At 33.5% G+C, this 19,725-nt stretch overlaps 1 protein-coding gene across 1 annotated transcript in view; it reads left to right on the forward strand.

Annotated features, from left to right (window-relative positions):
• The window catches only part of EMC2 (ER membrane protein complex subunit 2), a 69,773-nt gene that overhangs the window by 46,242 nt on the left and 3,806 nt on the right, over positions 1-19,725 (forward strand). Inside the window, exons 8-10 of the mRNA XM_027849966.1 lie at positions 2,170-2,251; positions 3,141-3,251; positions 10,170-10,274. Coding sequence (XP_027705767.1) covers positions 2,170-2,251; positions 3,141-3,251; positions 10,170-10,274 — 298 coding nt within the window. The remainder of the gene's footprint in view (positions 1-2,169; positions 2,252-3,140; positions 3,252-10,169; positions 10,275-19,725) is intronic.

Consider the following 19,725-nt stretch of genomic DNA (forward strand, 5'->3'; position numbering starts at 1 on the left):
TACACAGTGTTTTAGTTTTAAACAGAATTTCAATTTTTTTTATCATCTCTCTTTTTAAAATTTTGACTTGTATGCACTGTACAGCATGATTCAGAGGAAAGAGCCCTCAGTTTGGAGTTAGAGGATCTAGGTTTACTTCACTTAGTACCTGTCCTCATTTAGTACCTGTCCTCATAGGACTGAATGACCTGTAAAATTACTCCCAGCTTTAATTCTATGATCCTGTTATTTGTAGTACTTAGATTTAAATGAATGTAACTGGATGTAATATACAGTAGAATAATAAGAATATCTTCCCCTTAAATTTGTTATTTCTAAATGTGTATTAATCATGATGTTTACTTTCTCTAGATTTATGACTGAAGGATCTTGTCAGTTCTTCCATAAGATACTTTTTTTTATTACAACTCTTTTGACAGCTGCTTTAAGAAAGAAAATTATACCTATTTATCTTCAAAGAAGCTATGGAGAAATGAGACAGGGTAGAAAGTACTCTTAAACAGGGTAATCCAAAGCCTTTTAGCTATAAAGTAGTACAAATTATTGTCAGAGAAGCAGCTGAAAGTAATTTTTTCCCCAAGGAAATGATAATTGTACTCAGCCCACCCCCTTCAATAGTATTACAAAAATCTATTTTGACTTTGAAGCCAGTTAAAGTTACAGAATGACCATTCATCTGTTTTTCCCCAAACTGGAAACTTAGAGGTATTCTGTGATTAAGGCTAGGTTAAAATATAGTGAAGTGTGACAAATGTATTTTGAGACTATCTGAGAATTAGAACCATTGCATTGACTTGAGTATAGGCAGTGGTGTGTATATAGAATGTGGCTTTTTTTGTTTTTTTTTTTAAATAAAAATAATGAATTGAAATATAGGGTATATGTTTAGTCAGTAAGCACATATTACACTTTTGCTATGTGCCAACAAGTACCATACAGAGTGCTACAGATACAAAGAAAGGCAAAAACAGTCCCTTCAAGGAGCTCACATTCTTAAAGGGGAGACACAAATGTAACATTTGGCTGTTTGAAAATGGTTAGATTCATTTTTTTTTTTAAAGTAAGCCCTGGGTTGTTATCTTCTGTTACTATTGCAGTGATCTCTTTTGAAGCATTTTAAAATACTGACTGGGTTGTTATCTTCTGTTACTATTGCAATAATCTCTTTTGAAGCATTTTAAAATATTGACTTGGATTTATACTGAAAAGGAGCCATAGTCATGACTATGATTAAGCCAATTTAGCCCTGAAATCTTGTGTACTTTTCTCAAACTCTTGTCCCTCTTAGGACAGGGTATAGATCTGAAGTATCTTCCCATAGCTTTTCTTTTTCTAAATAGGTAATATGTTACGATCTAAATACTTTGCATTAGAAGGTGAAGGGCAGAATATTTGGAATCTGTTTCTTCATCCATGAAGTGAGAAAGCAGTTACTCTTGCTTTTGGTATTAATGTTTCTGTAGATATCTTTATCACTAATACTAGTTACTTTTTCATTGGTGAGTTGGTTTGCAGATATGGAATCTGTATATTTATATTTGAAATTTGAGTAGATCAAACAGTGGAAAAAAGTAATGAGTAATTTATTTTTTTCATTCGTAGGCATCAGAATGTTTGAAGTGGCATATTCTAATTTCATTTCATTTTTTATTTATATATTGGCAGAATATAAAAAAAGTAGTCTCTTTTTGTTGTAAAGGAGCCATTTTCTCTTTTCCAAGGTGTCACATCTTGTAGCACTCATATTCATTAGGATTTCCTGGGAATAGTAACTTCATATGTGAATTGAGGATAAACTATACATTGAGTTACACTGTAGTTGCTTAAAGTAAGATGGTTAGAATACTCTTTCTTTAGAAACACTTTTAGAAGCACAATTCTATCACTTGTTGGAATTTTTGTTTCTTCAGCATTAGGTGTAATGCTTTTAATACAGATTTAAAAAACTAGTTTCCTTTTTGCTAACTAGATTTCCTTTTAAGATTTAAAAAAAATAAATTAATCTTGTGAATTCTAGAATTAATCGAATCACCTTAGTTATAAGAATTTTGAGAATGAAATGATAGGTAATGTGATGGCAAAAATTGCTGTTAATTATTTTAAGTTGCAAGCAGTCTACTCTTTTCAGCAGTTTTTGATGAACTAATTTCTGTTCTTTATATTCTTTAGCTATGCAAAAGCAGCGTTTTGTTTGGAGGAACTTATGATGACTAATCCACACAACCACTTATACTGTCAGCAATTTGCTGAAGTAAGTGTTTTTTTAAAATGTTTTAATAATTTAATTTACCAAAGTTTTTTTCAACTTTATTTTAATGGTGTTTCTGTTTTCATTATTGTTGTTAGATAAGGATGTAATTTTTTAAAACATCTGATGAAGTTTTAGTTTTAGGCTTAAAATTTTAAATCCCTAATTATTTTTTGAAGTGGTGACTTTTTTATTAGAAGTACTTAAAAAACTTTGGTGTTAATTACATATTTGGACATTTTCTTTTTCTAAGTCCATGCAGATTCTAAAAAGGTTATAAAGATTTTATTTCTATCAAGTTTGTATTTCTAACAGATATGTAGGGGCAAGAAGATGAATTTTATTTGCATCCTACTTTACAGATGATACGAGCATGAATAGCAGTCAGTTTCTGAAGTGATGTTCTAATTTTGTCTCTAGACTCAGAAAATTTATAAAAGAAATGTAATTACTGAACCTTGGCTAAAGCACTTCAATAATAAAAATAGTTGCTACAGGACAACTTCATACCTAAAGCTGTATATTATGTGTTGTTGTAAAGTCCTGAGTAGCAGAAAATTAAATGCAATGCTTCAGTTTAATTTTTTTCTTGCAAATATATCATTTGAAGTTATTATGCCTTTTTTTCTTACTGAAAGGGTCTTTATTTTTTTAAACATTCAGTAATATACAAAGAGATAAAATTTCAGAGTTGTGCATTGTCTTATTATACTTCAAATGGCATTTGAGATTTAGATGAGTCCTAACAACCTTAAGATGAATTCCTTTAATATGTTGGACTTGGATGTGAAATATCTAACTACTGCAATTAGTAATTCCTGTGGTATGATGAAACATGCTATATTTCAAAGTAGTAAAATCAACTGATTTCAGCCATGTACAATTTTAACAGGTTAAATATACCCAAGGTGGACTTGAAAATCTTGAACTTTCAAGAAAATATTTTGCACAGGCATTGAAACTGAACAACCGAAACATGAGAGCTCTTTTTGGACTTTACATGGTGAGTTGAGGCGCATGCTAAATGTTATTTTAAGAAAATGTGTCATTTAAAATCCATTAACTATTCTTTCCAATCACTTCCCATAACTTTTCTTTAGTTACTCATTGTATGGTTTTGATCTTTAATAGATTAAATATGTGTAATAATTTGAAATTCTAATAATTTTTAAATTTTAAAGATAATTTTTCATCGTTAATAATTTTTCAATTCCGTAGATTAGTTTTAGCTAAATTTTAAAACTAACATTAGTTATGTAATTTAGAATGAATATTATATATAGATACATATACACATACATATGTACATACATATACACACATGTCCCAGAAGTCTTAGTGCAGTTTTAGTTATGTATATATGCATACGTGTAATGTAATACACACATATAAAAGTAAATTGAGCAGCTTGATACTTTGTCATAAAAAATAAAACTTGCCATATTAAAAGTCAAAGTTGTTCTCTTCAAGTGAAATAGCAGTAGACATCAGCAGCATGTTGAACTAGTTTTATTTTTATTTCATGGTGGTTGATTATGCTGTTTTTGACATGCCTAACCCTATTATGTGTATACTTTAAATTTAAAGTAGTGTGTACTTTAAACTTCCCTTAAGATAGCTTAAACTGTGTTACTAAAATGATCTGTCAAAGTACATATACTAAATAGATTTTTCAAGGCATATTGGATTCCAGTTTTCCTAATAGGATAGGATTGACTTTATGTTGGGAAACAAATAAGACACATTTCTGTTTGATTATATATGGCAAAAGATAAGCTTAGGGAAGAATCAATGAGTCACAGATATTTACTGTGCCCAGCGTTCTGTTAGGCGTTGTCAAGGATGCAAATAGATATAAAATGTAGACCCTGCCCTCAAGGAACTTATGTAATTAGGAAACAAATGGAAAACATAGAGCTCCTACTTAGTAGTCATGATGCCAATCCCCTAGTTTTACAAATGAGGAAAAGAAGACCCAGAGATTTTAAGTGACTTATGCATGGTCACACAGCTTGTAAGTGTCTGATTTCAGATTCAAAACTCTTAATTATGTGGATATAACAATGCAATGTTGGCTTTGTTGGAGGAGAGATAGGACTTAAAAAAAAAAACTTAACCTGTCAACTGCTTGGTTCCTTCTGAATTTGGTTAATTATAAATTTTTGATAGAATTTTAAAGTTCATTTTGCTGGACTAATTTGAAAGAAATTTTAAAAGTATTTTTTAAGCCAGGTATGGTGGTTGGTGTAAGCCTTTAATCTTAGCTATTGAGGAGGTGGATGCTGGTAATTCTCTTAGTTGAATCTTAGAAGATGATGTGGTCTGTCACTTTACAGTGGAAAAAATAAAACTTAAAATCATATTTTGCTATCATTATTGGAAGACTAGTCAATAGTAGCAAGTGATACAAAGACCATCTGCAGTTTATTGCCAAAATTGACTTGACCAGAAATCACATAACAGATTTGCATGATAAAGTAAAGGAGATTGGCTGGTCTTATGGTGATGGTGAAAAAGAAGAAATGGGCAGCCCAATAACTGCACTGCCATTCACGAAATGTTAAAAGAACAAGAGAAAGGTCTCTCGTGCGTGGAATGCATCTTTCACAGAGGATTTGTGTAAAAAATATGGACAAAGATCATATAAGCTTAGATGTGCAAAAGTTGATATGAATATTGGTAGAGAGAATAATGTAACTATACTAATGAGATTAGGAAGATGATTGGCAAATTCTATTAAAATCGTATTCTTTTGATTCATCTTAATACAGAGGTTACCCTAGTTGTCTTGGAAGGCTATATCTACAGTACATAAGCCCTGACAGGTCCTACTCAGTTAGAAAGTCTTTGAGATGGGACTGGTGACATAACATTCAAATGAGATGCTGCCATCCACAGTCCAGCCTAGCTAAGTTCAATGAATTTCCTCTCTGATATGTTGGCTCCTAGCTGATGATGTTTTTGGGGTTTTTGTTTGTTTTGACTACAGCAAGTCATCTGCTAAAGCACATGAATCCATTCACTAGGACATGATAGAGTTGTTATCTTCATTATAAGATCATTGCCAGTGGCAATAGCATTAGCCACAGATTTAAAAAGAAAAATCTTCCTTCCCATTCATCACTGTAGAATACAAGTTAACTAAATGAAGGTTTAAGTAATTCACTCTCTTCATTTAATTTTGATTAGTATTTTGTGAGTGCATTCATTTGAGATAGGAGTTTTTAACCTGGGGTCCATAGACTGCCCCCCCATGGGTCTATGGATGGATTTTAGGGAGAGGACTAATCTTTAATTTTCTTAGTAATCCTATTTATCTTATTTTTTATGTTTAAAAATACTGTTCTTAGGAGGATTCCCTAGGGTTCATTATACCTCCACAGGGGTCCATGATACAAAAAGGTTAAGAATCTCTGATCTGATATAAAGTGAAGATAAATTTCTCTCTGATGTTTAAATAGTCTGGAAATAGAGGCAGTCCAAAGAGATCCTGTTTCAAGATACCTCTTGAAAATCTGAGAACTATGAACTGTTAACATTATAGTAACTGGCATTGCTAATAGTTGTTGGTAGCCTTATTCAATTCAGTTAATCAAACAGTTGTTAGTCACTTACTACAGGCAAGGCACTATGCTAGGACCTACAGAGATCAAAAACAAAAATGAAAAAAGCCTTTACCTTGAAGGAGCTTACATTCTGTTGTGGGGGAAAATCAAGTATTATAAATAGGTAAATACAAAGTAATTTAAGAAGGAAATAAAAAGGCCTTCTTTTGGGAAATAGAACAAGTCAGAGAAATATTGTGGAGGTTGTTGTTGAGGTAAAGTGTGGGATCGGTCAGTAATAAAGGTAGCAGACTCAGTTGTAAAAGCATTGGAAAAATGACCCATGCTTGATTTGCCCTTCTTAACTCAGGGTCCCTGGTTCTCACAACTGGCTGATCATCACTCTGATGTGGTAAAACTTCCAGACTGTTTTTTGATAAAATTCAACTCTTTCTGGAAGACCAAGATTCAGTATACCATTAAATTTAGTAAGCATTTATTATCTGGTGTGTGTAAAGCATTGTATTAAGTTCTGTGTATACAAAGGCAAAAAAAAAAAAAAAGAGCTGGGGGAGAGAAATTCACTGCCCTCAGTGAGCTTACATTCTGTTTGGGTCATTAAGCACATACACAGATAAATAAGGAGGGAAGAACATTATAGGCCTGGGGCCTATATAAAGCCATGGAGATAGGACATGAAATGGGGAATTCAGGGAACAGCAAGAAGGATAATATAACTCGGATACAAATTAGTAAAGAAGAATGATATAGGGACAACTTGGTGGCATGATGGTTAGAGCTCCAGCCTTGGAGTCAAGAGGACCTGAGTTCAAATCCAGCCTCAGATGCTTGACAATTACTAGCTGTGTGACCTTGGGCAAGTCGCTTAACCCTGATTGCTTTAAAAAAAGAAGAATGATATGAAATAGGTCTGAATAGTAGGCTGAAGTCAGTACAGGAGGAATGAGAGACTTTCAAGATTGTTTCATGTTTCCAGAATTTCAGGTTTAATGGGGAAAAATAAGAATTGTATATAATGAAATGAAATTAATATACAAAAAGTCATCAAACAACTTAGATTTTTTAAAGATCTATGCAGGAGAAAGGAACAAGTTCATGTAATAGGGGATGAATATGGTGTAGCATAGTCCTGGATGGTGGCGGAGGAGGCGGGCAGCTAGGTGGCACAGTAGAGCTCTGGCCTAGGAGTTAGGAAGACCTAAGTTCAAACCTGGCCTCAGACACATGACAGTTACTAGCTGTGTGACCCTGGGCAAATCACTTAACCTTGATTGCCTCACCAAAAAAAAAAAAAAAAAGGCAAAAATATTTTACTTATCAGTGGTGACAATGAACTGAAACTGGTAAGGAAAGCTAAAGGCAGCAAAAATTGATTTAAAAAATTATATTGAAGATCTTCAAGAACTGGTCATGCCTGGCTAACATTCTTTTCCTTTATTTCTTTTTTTGATAGTTTCTAATCCAGGATATTAGGTGAATGATTTAGATGTAGTTTACTTAAGTTTTTAGTGAAGCATTTGCTTAAATAACTCGGATTATTCTTGTGGAGAAGATGGAGAACTATGGACATATAATTGGATGGAGTCATAGCTTGTTTAATGATTGAATTCAAAGAGTAGTTGTTAAGGTTTTAATGTTAATATGACAGAAAGTCTCCTAGGGAGTGCCCCGGGGATTTGTGCTTTGGCTCTGTGCTGTTTAACATTTATTTCATGATTTGGATAAAAATAAGGGTGACATGCTCATCAGATTTTCACATTGAACAAAACTGGAAGGGATAGCCAACACATGGGATGACAGAATCCAGATAGTAGACAGAACATTGGACTGAATCTAATAACATGAAATTCAATAGGGTTAAATGTAATGTTTTAAACTTCAGTTTGAAAAAAAATTAAGTACATGATTGGAGTAGACAGCACTTAATCTGGAAACCATGGGGATTTTAGTGGAGTGCAGGTTAAAATGAATATGTGGAGTCAGTGCAATAAGGCAGTCAGAAAAATTAAGGTGACCTTAAACTTCAGTAGTAGAGGTATAGCATCCAGCATCAAGGAGATAATAGTCTTGCTCTAATCTACCTTGGTCAGAACGTATCTGTATACGGTATTATATTTAGTTCTAGATTAGTTTCAGAATTACATTGATAAGCTTGATAAGATTCAGTGGACTACAAGTAGTGTGGTGAAGGATCTGGAATCTATGCCATATGAATGTTGGTTGAAGGAACTGGGGAATATTTATCCTGGAGGAGAAAAGATTCAGGAGAAAAATAATAGAAAGCTATCTTCAAATATTTTAAGGGCTGTCTAGAGGACATAGTCAGAAGCAATTGATAAATGTTTTGGAGAGTTAGTCGGGAAAGTTGTCCAAAAGTGTAATGGACTGTTTCTGGAGGTAGTGGGTTCTCCCTCACTAGAAATTTTAAAGCAGAGGATAGATGAGCACTTTTATGATATGTTAGAGTGACATATTTTTTTTTTATTATTTTATTTTTATTTTTATTTTTTTTGCTTTTTGGTGAGGCAGTAGGGTTAAGTAACTTGCCCAAGGTCACACAGCTAGTAAGTGTCAAGTGTCTGAGGTCAGATTTGAACTCAGGTCCTCCTGACTCCAAGGCTGGCACTCTATACATTGCATCACCTAGCTGCCCCTTGACCTTTTTTTAATGGGTTAAACTAGATGACCACTGAGCTCCCTTCAAAATCTGAAATTTGGTGATTATAAATTTGTATTTTATCTCATAGGCAATAGAGAGTCTCTGAAGATTCTTTCAACAGTTGAGTCAAATAATTAGACCTGTGCTTTAGGAATATTAGTATTTGTATGGAGAATTAATTGTAAAGGGCAGAGAATAGTGGGAAAGAGAATCATTAGGCTGTTTCATTAGTTTAGGTGAGAGATGATGAAGGCTTGAACTAGCCTGGTGGCCCTGTGACTAGAGAGAAGAGTACAGATGGAAGAGATATTGTGAAGTTAGAGTTAACGAAACTTGGACACTCATTGGTAGTAGTGATTGAGGAAGAGGGATAAGTTTTGAAGGAAAGAGATAATTTTTAAGTTGCATTAAACAACTATTAAACAGGTACCTAATATCTCCAAGATACTGTACTATGTATGGATTGGGGAAAATACAGAGTGGGAGAGGGCAGAGAAGAGAATACAGCTTATATATCAACAAAGAAGTAAATATACAATAATTCCAACTGTAATGTACAATGGAACATGTTAAGAGAGTTGCAGAAGTGAAATAGGAGGATTGAGGAAGGTAAGATATAGCTACCCAAGGAGACCAGGCAAGGGCCTAATCAGGGAGAGTTGTGTTGAAGCTAGGTCCTGGAGAATATTTAGAATTTCAAAAGGCAAAGATGGCATAGATGTTGGAGAGAGGGAAGGGGAAGGCCATTCCACAGGTTAGAAATTTTGTTCTTAAAGACATAGGTGAGGGAAAGCACTAGAGAATAAAGAATCAGTTGAACTCTCAGAGACTAGATAATCTCTCGAAGTCTCTTCCAACTTTAATATTCTGAAACTAATGTATAGGACTGTACATAAACTTGAAAAAAAAGATGGTAATGTACCCTAGCAGAGAAAGAAAGAGAGATTATTTTAGTAATGATATAGTAAAAGCAATTGATTTCTCTCTAGATGGAGTAGAGAGAAATCATGTAGCCCAATAAGAATTGGCACAAGATTTTGATACTAATTTTGAATTTTTTGAAATTGATAATGAAGATTTTAGGATGTCCTCAAAGGCTTTAAGGAAATGTCAGAATGGCAGATGATAGAGATGAATGGTCATAAGAGTAACAAATACTTTGGAAATAATTGTTATTTCTGATCTGAAGAAATAAATTAGAGTCTTATTCAAGGTATAAAAAGTAACTAGTGGTTTTTACCATAAAGGGTTATAGGAAATCTGTATTTAAGAGTAAAGTAGATTTCTAATCTCATACGTGTGAACACAGGTCCCAGTTAATCCATGTTTTCTTATAGAATTCTTGTCAGTACCTTTCCATAAATCCTCCATGTAGGATTCACTCAGTTTGCTGGGGGTCTTCTAGTTATTTATGTGTTACTATGTAATAATTTTAAATAGCTACATTTCTTCCTTCCTCTTTTAACTGTGTACTATATTTAAAATTACATTTTTATACCCATTAGGCTTTATATAAAGTTCACATCATTTTGAATATAGACTACATCTGCTGTCTAATGTAATGTATTATATGGACATAGTGTTTTTTTAGTTATATTGATATAGTTCATATTATAATCATGACTTCATGTTTTTCATTATTTTCTTGACTATACAAAATAATGTAAGTTTGACTTTTTTTCTTTTCTGTTTATAGTCTGCAAGTCATATTGCTTCAAATCCAAAAGCAAGTGCAAAAATGAAAAAAGACAATATGAAATATGCTGGTTGGGCAGCTAGTCAAATCAATAGAGCATATCAGGTTAGTATATAAAATGTAATTTTACATTGTCAACCACTTCTATTAAAATATATATTTTTAAGTTCAATCTATGTAAGCCATGCAACGAGTAGGTTTGCTTCTCAAAATCACTTGTTTGTAGAAGAGGCTGCTTCTAGGAGTAGAGTGACTTTTAATGTGTATGAAAATTTGCAATGTGTGAATTTCCTATACCTATTATATGAGTTCTCTACTTTAAAACAAACAGGAATATCCAAATGTATACATTTGGGGATGATTATTTGTAGTAGATGTACTATTAACAGATTAACATGTTAACCATCTCCAATTAGAAGTTTAATCAGAAATTGAGAGAGAAACTTTACCTGAAACTATAATTTGAATTTCTGAGAAAAAACATGATTTGATTTATAAATAACTTTTCAATACTGTATTTCAGTGTGTGTTTACAGAATTTAAAATATTAACAAAAGCAAGCCACCATAAAATTAAAAACTCAAAAAGTAGATTGTAGGCTCTCTATTTTTAAGAGTTTGATCTTCATAATGACTTTCAAGATAAGTCATTAAGCTTATAGTATTCTATATTGGTGCTATCAAACTCAAATAGAAATGGATCCCTGGCAATTACTTATTGACTTAGAAAACTACAAATTAACATTATCTGTGTTGTATTGTATTTTTTATGTATTTTGTTGTTTCCCAGGTACATTTTAATCTGGTTTGAGAATTGCTGGGAGTTTGACAGCTCTGTCCTTTACCACCTAAAATTATATCTGTGGCAATGTACTTTAAGAATGCAGGGAAGTACTGACCTGGGAAAGAGCATGAGTTTTAGAAAAATGAGTAAAAATGGGTAGTTAACACGTACTTTTCTTGAATTTAAAAGCACGATGTGCAGATACTTTTCCATTTGTATGTTTGCCATTCCATCTCTCTTCTTCCTCGTGGCATCTCTCCACTGACCAACTTTATCATCAAGATTGCAGCCATTTTAAAATGTCAGTTTTTATTTTTATATACTATATGTTATCAAATTATGTGAGCACCAAACATACCATACTGCACTCTCAAAAAAGCATTAATTTTGCCTCTGAAGTTTAATCAGAATGAAATCGTTTTAATTTTATATATTTTTTGTTTTGTTTTAATTTTACTTTTTTATTCTGTACTTCAAACCCCAGAAAAGCAAATTTCTATTTATACAACCTAATCTCAAAAGATACTATGTGAAATTGTGAATCTCTATTTCACATAGCTTGCTTTTTAAAGGAAGTATAATATATAATAGATTATACATGTTACTTTCAAAACTGCTTCTTGGTGCTTCCTTCTGAACTTCCTTTTCTCTTTTGTACATTTAAAAATATTTCAGTTGTCCTCATCTAGAAGGGGAAAAGTTAAAGTTAAAGTGATGTTTACTTGAAGTGATGTTTCTGTTTTAATAGTGGAAAGGGTAATGTATTTGGAGTTAAGATTTGGGTTCAAGTCCTAGCTCACAGGGGCAACCAGGTGGCACGGTGGGTAGAGCACCATCCCTGAAGTCAGGAGGACCTGAGTTCAAATGCGGCCTCAGACCAAACACTTGACACATACTAGCTGTGTGATCTTGGGCAAGTCACTTAACCCCAATTGCCTTACCAAAAAAAAAACAAAAAACCAAAAAAACCCAAATCCTAACTCACTCTTCCCTCTTCTGAGCCTTACCTCCCTCAGGAAACTATATAGTTACTCCCAATTTATAGTGCTGTTCTAGAGTAACCTTCCACCCTTTTATTCTTTGAAAAAACTTGGGGGTTGAACTGCATCTTAGGTTTAAAAATTTGAAAGGTCGTTAGAGATCTTCTAGTTTTAACCTCTTCATTTTGTAGACAGGAAAACTGAGACCCAGAACATTATAATGATTTGCTCAGGATCACACATGTGCCACGGTTTCTCATTATCTAATGGTAATTGTTACTGGGAAAAGTTACATAAAATGTCAATTAACTTAAAATAGGGACTTACATTTTTTACAGTAAGTAAAGTGAAAAAAATTTTGGTTAGGACTTTATCTTGAAAGGAAACTAAAAATCATGAAAATAAGTTTACTTTGCCTTTACCAAGATTAGCTTGTAAATGTAATTACGTATTAATTCTTAAAATGGACCCAAAAAAGAAACAACTGTTGGGGTTTTTTTCCCTGACAAAATTATGCAGTGACAAAATGACATTTCTCAGGTTAGGTTTGATTTTTCACAACATAATTATACAGAGAATCATTGTTTAAAGAATATTCAAGGCCATTGTCAGTTATTCCAAGGGCTTTTCTTACTCCTTTGATATTCATATTCTTTTTAGAAACACCTGCAGACATTTATAGACTAACAAGCAATTATGTTGACAGAGTGAGCCAGAATAGAAGATAGTATTAAGCTCAGAGGCTTTTTGAATTTACTAATTTTATAAGTGGTCAGTTCGTTGTTGAATATTTTATGTTAAGCTTCTCCTTCACTATACAACCTCATAAGAAAGAACTGTGATATAGTGGATAGAGAGCCACCTGGCAGTATGGTACAGTGGGTAGAACCTAAACTCAGGAGTCAGAAAACCTGAATTCAAATCTTCCTCTTGTAGCTTATTACTCTGTGTCACTTTTGGCAAGCCATTTAACTTCCCTGATGCTCAGTTTCCTTGTCTGTAAAATGAGAGGATTGGACTAAATGGTGTCTAAGGTCTCTTCTAGCTCTAGATATATGATCATATGAATCAAGAAGATCTGTATTCAACAACCACTCTAACGTATACTGGTTGTGTGGTGCCAGGCAAGTCATTTAATCCCTTCATTCCTCAACTAAGACTATAAATTGCAGAATAATTGCTAGTCTGTATTAGTAGCAGGAGTTTCCCATACCAGTGTTATAATAGGTCCAGACCAAATTTGAGAGACTTATTTGGCAGTTATCTAATGATCATTGAAACCATGAGAAACCTTGTTCTTCAGAGTTCCTCATTGGTTATGTTGTTCAACCAATTCATGTCCACCATGTACCTTTCCATTTCTTGCTGTATTACAATCATGTTTTTGTTTTTGTTTTTTTTTATATTAGTTTTGAACTTAAATACAAAAAAGACAAAAAAGAACTTTTCCAAGTACAAAGCACAACATAGAAAGATGATTCAATATAAAATCATGAATTTCTATTTCACAGTTTACTTTTTTTTTGAAAAATTATGTAATAAATACTAGACATTGTTTTCAAAGCTCCACTGCTTTTCTGCCCTTCCTCCTAAGTTTTCTTTTGTTCTTAGCTGTGCTCTTTTTATTATTTTTTCTCCCTCTCCACCCTGCCCTAGAGAAGGTTACCATTACACACAGACATACAGACACACACACACACACACACACACACACACATACACATACACACACATGCACACACACATATCAAACCATATTATACATCTATTTATCAGTTCTTTCTCTGGATGTAAATAGCATCTTCCTTCGTAGATCTTTTTTAGCTGTTGTTCAAAGTTGTTCTTAGAACAATATTGCTGTTACTGTGTAAAATGTTTTCTTTGGTTCTACTCATTTCATTCTTCATTATTTTATGTAAGTCTTTCCATGTTTTTCTAAAATCAATCAGCTTATCATCTCTTATGGTACAGTAGTATGCCATCAATTTAGTAATTTTTTAACTCTTCAGACAATGCTATGTTCAGTGTCTTATTGCCATATAGCAATTCTGATAAAATATTGGTACTAGAAAAATACATCTTTGCTTTTGTAAGGATACTTGGGCTCATTAAAGGAGTTTTACAGTTTCCTAAAAGTAAATCTTAAGATAACATATAAATGTGAGATTATGTTATTGTTAACTTGTAGTGTGCTTATTTGTACATTTGTACATATTTATTTTCCTCCTTTCCATCTTTTTTAGTAGTGTGTAAACTCTACCCCCAAGACCTAAATATTGGATTGAATTAAATTGTATATTGATAACAGGTAGAGCTTTTCTAAGAATCACTTCTCTGTACTTTGTGGACTGCAGAAATTGGATGTTTAAAGTGGGGCCAAGTTATGGAGGGTTTTGAATTCAGTAATTTAGACTAGATCCAGTAGTCAGTGGAAAGATATTATAGGTTCTTAAGTAGAGAAATGACATGTTGAAAGATGTACTTTAGGAATATTAATCTGTTCCTGTAGTATAGGCCATATGTCCAAGTAGGCACTTAGTGTGTTTGTTGGTTTTCATTTGATTCAAAGGAGAAAGTCTGAAGGTGAGATATTTACGATAATAAAGTCTTGTTGGACTCAGGCCTTGAAAGAAAATTATAATATTAGGAATGAACAAATTTGTACTTTGAAGGAGCAACTGATAGAATCTGCTGATTAACTATATTTAAGAGATTAAAAGAATGGAATCTAAGATGACTCTTTTGAGCTTGAGGAAAATGCACCACTAACAGAAAAGAGAAAGCTTCAAAGGAGTGCTCCTATCTGTAGGGGAAGAATTGTTGAGCATAAAGAAAAGACAGAGGTGACCACAAAGACTTAGCTTATGTAAATAAAATTTAGTGTTGTAGACAAATAAAATTTACAATAAAGTCATTCCAGTATGTATTTAGACTACCTACTTCATGGAGGAGTTGTGATGGAAGCACTTTGTAAATTGTAAAGCACTTTTCAGCATGAGATTATTGTTTCTATGCATGATCATTTTATGTTATGTGGTAGTTCAACAAAAATGGTACACAGTTATGGAAAGCGGTGTTATTAATACTATTTTTTATACAAACAAACCAAGAATTTATAAGCTTAGCTGATGGATATTGAAAAGTTACTGGATGGAGACAGGAAGATGTTATTAGAATTTTGGTATCCATAACATAGGGACTTGAGGCCTTCTCTAGTCCAGCATGGGGTATTCATGGCCTGGATGTTCCAGGAGCTCCTGGATAATGTGTTGGAGTATTGGGGCCTATTTCCCTGTTGGCATAAAGCAGAAAAAAATGAATTCTTTCTGTTCCATCCACACTGCATTTATTCAGTGCTTCTTCTGTTCTAAGTACTGGGGATACAGAATCAAAAATGAAAATGGTCTATACCTACAAGTAGCTTACATTTTAGTGGGGATAAACAAGAAATAACCAGATAATTCAGTACAAAGTAAATATAAAGTTATTAATTTCCTAAGGAGTGTGGGCGAGTATCAACTAGGGAAGATTGGAGGGTTAGGTAAGACCTTGTGTAAAAAGTGATATTTGAGCTAATCTTTCTGTGTAGTTAGGGATTTCAAGAGGAGATGAAGAAGTAGAGTATTCGAGGACTGGGGGAGGGATTGGGGGCAGCTTGTGCAGAGTCATGGAGATTGAAAATAGAATATCATATACAGGGGACAGAAAGTAGGTAAAGTTGACTAGAATATAGAGTGAATTGGAGGAGAGTAATGTGAAATTAGTCTAGAAATATTGGTTGTGGTGTGAGTCAAGAGAAAGGATGGAAGTGAACAATGTTGTAGAATTAAAATTGATAAGGCTTTAGCTTCTGATTGAATATGGAGAAGGGAGGAAGAGAAAAGTCAAGCAAAAGCCTCCAAGATTATAAACCAATAATTTCCCTAATTAGAAATGAGGGCATTAGAATGAGGAGTAGGTTTCAGGAGGAAGATAATGACTTTCATTTTAGACGTGTCAAATTCAAGATGACCATGGGAGAATTAGGTGGAGATGTCCAGCCACACAGTTGATGAAGCAGTACCTGAGCTTAAGAGAGATCAGTGGGAAGATACATTAATTTGTGAGTTCTTAGAGATAATTGAGCCAATAGAAACTAATGGGATGAAAGAGAGAGTTTAGACAAAGAAAAGCAGATCTAGGACAGAGCCTTCAGGTACACCAGTGTATATGGGATCAGGATGTATGAAGATCCAATAAAGTAGAATTAGAAAGAGTGAACAAGATGTAGGAGAGAATAGTGTTAAAATCCAGGAAAGGGAAAGTATCCAGGAGACAGAGGTTGGTAAAATGTTAAGTGCTGCAAAGAGGTCAAGGAGGACAAAGATTGAAAAAAGGCTTTTGGTTTAGTTACAGAGGGGTGGGGAACCTGTGGCCTGAAGACCACATGTGGCCCTCTAGGTCCTCAAGTGCAGCCCTTTAGCTGAATCTAAACTTGACAGAACAAATCCCCGTAATAAAAGGATTTGTTCCATAAAACCTGGACTCAGTCGAAAGGTCGCACTCAAGGACCTAGAAGACCATATGCTGCCTCGGGGCTGCAGGTTCCCAGCCCCTTGTTAGTGGTTGAGATCATTAGTATCCTTGGAGTGAACAATTTTAGACAAGTGCATGTGGTCAGAAGACAGATTTCAACAGGTTGAGAAGTGAGGGAAGGGGAGGCAGTGGAAGCAGTGAATGTATATGGCTTTTTCCAGGAGTTTTGGTCTGAAAGAGGAAAGGTATAAGATACAGCTTGAAAAGCTAGCAGGGTCAGTTGAAGGTTTTTAAAGGATGGGAAAAGTTTGGGCATGTTTATAGCAGTAGGGATAGGAAGACAGTGACTAAAGAGGGATTAAATATTTGCATAAAAAGGATGATTGGGAGTTTAGAAGTGCAGACATGAGGGAATAGGATCAAGGCCATAAGTATGCCGGTTGACATTAACAAGAAGGCCCACATTTTCCTCAGAGACTGAGACATTGGAGGATACAGTGGCATTTTTCCTCCCACTAAATTGAGGAACAAAGATTGACTTGGTTCTAGACAGAAAGGAAAGTGGAGAAGTGCTTCCTCTGAGCATCATTAACATATAATATAATTAACATATAGTAGTTGGGAGCTGATTAGAAGTACTTAAAGGAAGGTTTTTGACCAAGCATTTGTCTGTAACATTGCCTAAAATTCTGATTAAAGGTTCGTTTGAGTTAACTTGCCAGACTCCTGGGAGTATTGAATGGTATGAGGCTCAGTCAAAGTTTGTGTGAATTAATTTAATCCTTATGTTTTCCTAGCATCTAGCTGATATATACTGAGGTAATCGGACTTTTGAAACTAATATTAGAGGTTGTAGCTATGTGATAGAGCTTTAGGAAGGGTGACCATAGAGTAATAATGAAGGTATTAGAAGTTGAATTATTAGAAGTTGAATATTGAATATTGAAGTTATTAATAAGTTGAATATTAGAATATTGAAATTATTAGAGATGATTAAGAACAGAAGTCTGAAGACTTAAGCCCATGGTTAGTAAAAAAAAAAGAGCGCCTCAGGTGCTGGGGATACAAAGACAAAAGCAAAACAATCCCTGCCTTCAGGGAACTTACATTTGATAGGAAAATAAAATATGGACAATGGATACATATATTAAGTATGTAAAAAATAAGTACAATGCAGTTTGGGGGTGTGGGGTTTTTTTTTGTTTGTTTTTGAGAAAGGTGCTGCCTTTTTGGGGAGGAGAGTTCTAGGAAAGCAGTAAATTCTCAAGAAAAAAGACAAACAGGCCCTGTTAATGTGGAGAAAGCTCATGAAGTACTGTGTTCTGTAGAGTATTGAATGTTTGGAAGGAGTACTTGGATAATAAGAAGGGTTTCCTTCAGGTCAATTGAATTTAAATACTTGCTATGTTTTAGATATTGTGTTAGGCACTGGGGGTACAAAAAAAGAAAAAATTCTCTTAGAGGAATTCCTATGGGATTAAGCAATACAAAGTGTATATATAATGTTATACAAAGTAAGTTCAGGAGAGCTGAAGCACTTACAACTGGGGAGATCAGGAAGGGCTTTATATAGTAGATAACTCTGCTTTTATTGATTTATTTTTTCTTTACTTTCTAAGAGGCAAAGGTGAAAGTACATTATCAGATACAGGGAACCTACTAGGAACAGCAGACTAGTTTGACTGGAATGGAGAGTACATTATTGTGGGGCAGAGTGTAAAATTAAGTTAGCCGGGAAGGGTAGGTGGTTGTGGTAAACTTTAAATGAAGAACACTATAGCTGTTAACAAGTTAGGGATTCTAGATTTGATTCCAATTTATACGGATCACTATTAAGTATTTCAAAGCATAATATAAACTAATTGCTTTCACTGTTACTGTTGGATCATATGCAGCTACAAATATAATAGTAGAAACTCATAATTGAGAATAAATGGGAACAAGACAGCAGAAATTGGTGAAAAATCATTAATGTGTTTGATTTTTCACTTGGTAGGGTAGGAAAGAGGGACTTTTTTTATACTCAAGGACACATAGCCAGCCTCATTTTGAAATAGTCTAAAGAGTCAGAAGACTTGCATTTGAAATCTGATCTGATACTGTGTGGTTCTGTGCACATTAATCATTATTAAACTTTAGCTACTGTAAAATGAGAGTTTATAATACAGTACCTTCTGACAGGCTTGTGAAGAAATCATTCTGTTATAAACCCTGAAGGCTATATAAATACAAAACTCTGTTACTGTGCCTGCCTTAATGCAATTGTTAGATAAGAAGCTCTATATAAAAAAATTTTTGAGTGCATGTGAGAGCTGCTGCAGTGTTTGAAAAATATTTGTTCCCTTAAGTGGACTGTATCCTGCTTCTCATGTTTATACTATCAATCTATTAAATGTTTTTTATTGTAGTGAAAAGATAAATTTTGTCCCAACATAGTTCCCCAAATTATCATAAATTCTGAATCATTATAAAATGAATAATATTTACTGTATTTGTATACCAATAAAATCATAGGTTAAATCTATATAGAGTATTCCAAAAGTCTACATACATACATACATACATACATACAGATGTTTTCAGATAAAAATTATATACACAGATATGTATATGTATGTGTGTGTTCATATGACTTTTTTAATCTGAAATTTTTCTTAGGTCAGCAAAGATGAAAATTTTGCAATAAAACAACAACTCAGTACTCATGATAGCAGCATCTAGTGTTTATATAACTCTTTCATGTTTGAAAGTTTTAATTGCACTGAATTTTATGATCAGTATTCAATTAGGTATCCCTGTTTTACAGATAAGTTATAATGAGAACTTTAAAGTTATTATATCATTTATGTAGTTTATGATTACCACAGAAAATAATCTTTAATCACAAATATAATAGTTAATAATTATATTCTTAAATAGACTGAGAATTTCATGACTTATGTCAGCATAGGTATAAAGTAAACTATTTTTTAATAATATGTTTCTGAGTACTTGTAAATTAGAAAGTGAATTGTTAAGCACTACTTCCTTTCCTTTTCACTTAATAATGAAAGAGAATATGGCTACTTCTTGTTCTTCAATTAGTTCTTGTTCTTGTTCTTCTTCTTCATAATTGGTTTAGCATGTTCAAGTGACTGAAGCATTTTCAGCGCTGGCAGGCAAGTTTGATTAATACTCAAGAAAAACTTTTAATGTGATCCTACTTGCAATAATTTTCCAGATAAATGCTTCTTTGGTACACTGTTAAATTCTTGTTGGCAATCCATGTTATTTATGAT

This window comes from Vombatus ursinus, unplaced genomic scaffold, assembly GCF_900497805.2.
Source record: "Vombatus ursinus unplaced genomic scaffold, bare-nosed wombat genome assembly UNPS02008961.1, whole genome shotgun sequence".
Taxonomy (NCBI): Eukaryota; Metazoa; Chordata; class Mammalia; order Diprotodontia; family Vombatidae; genus Vombatus; species Vombatus ursinus.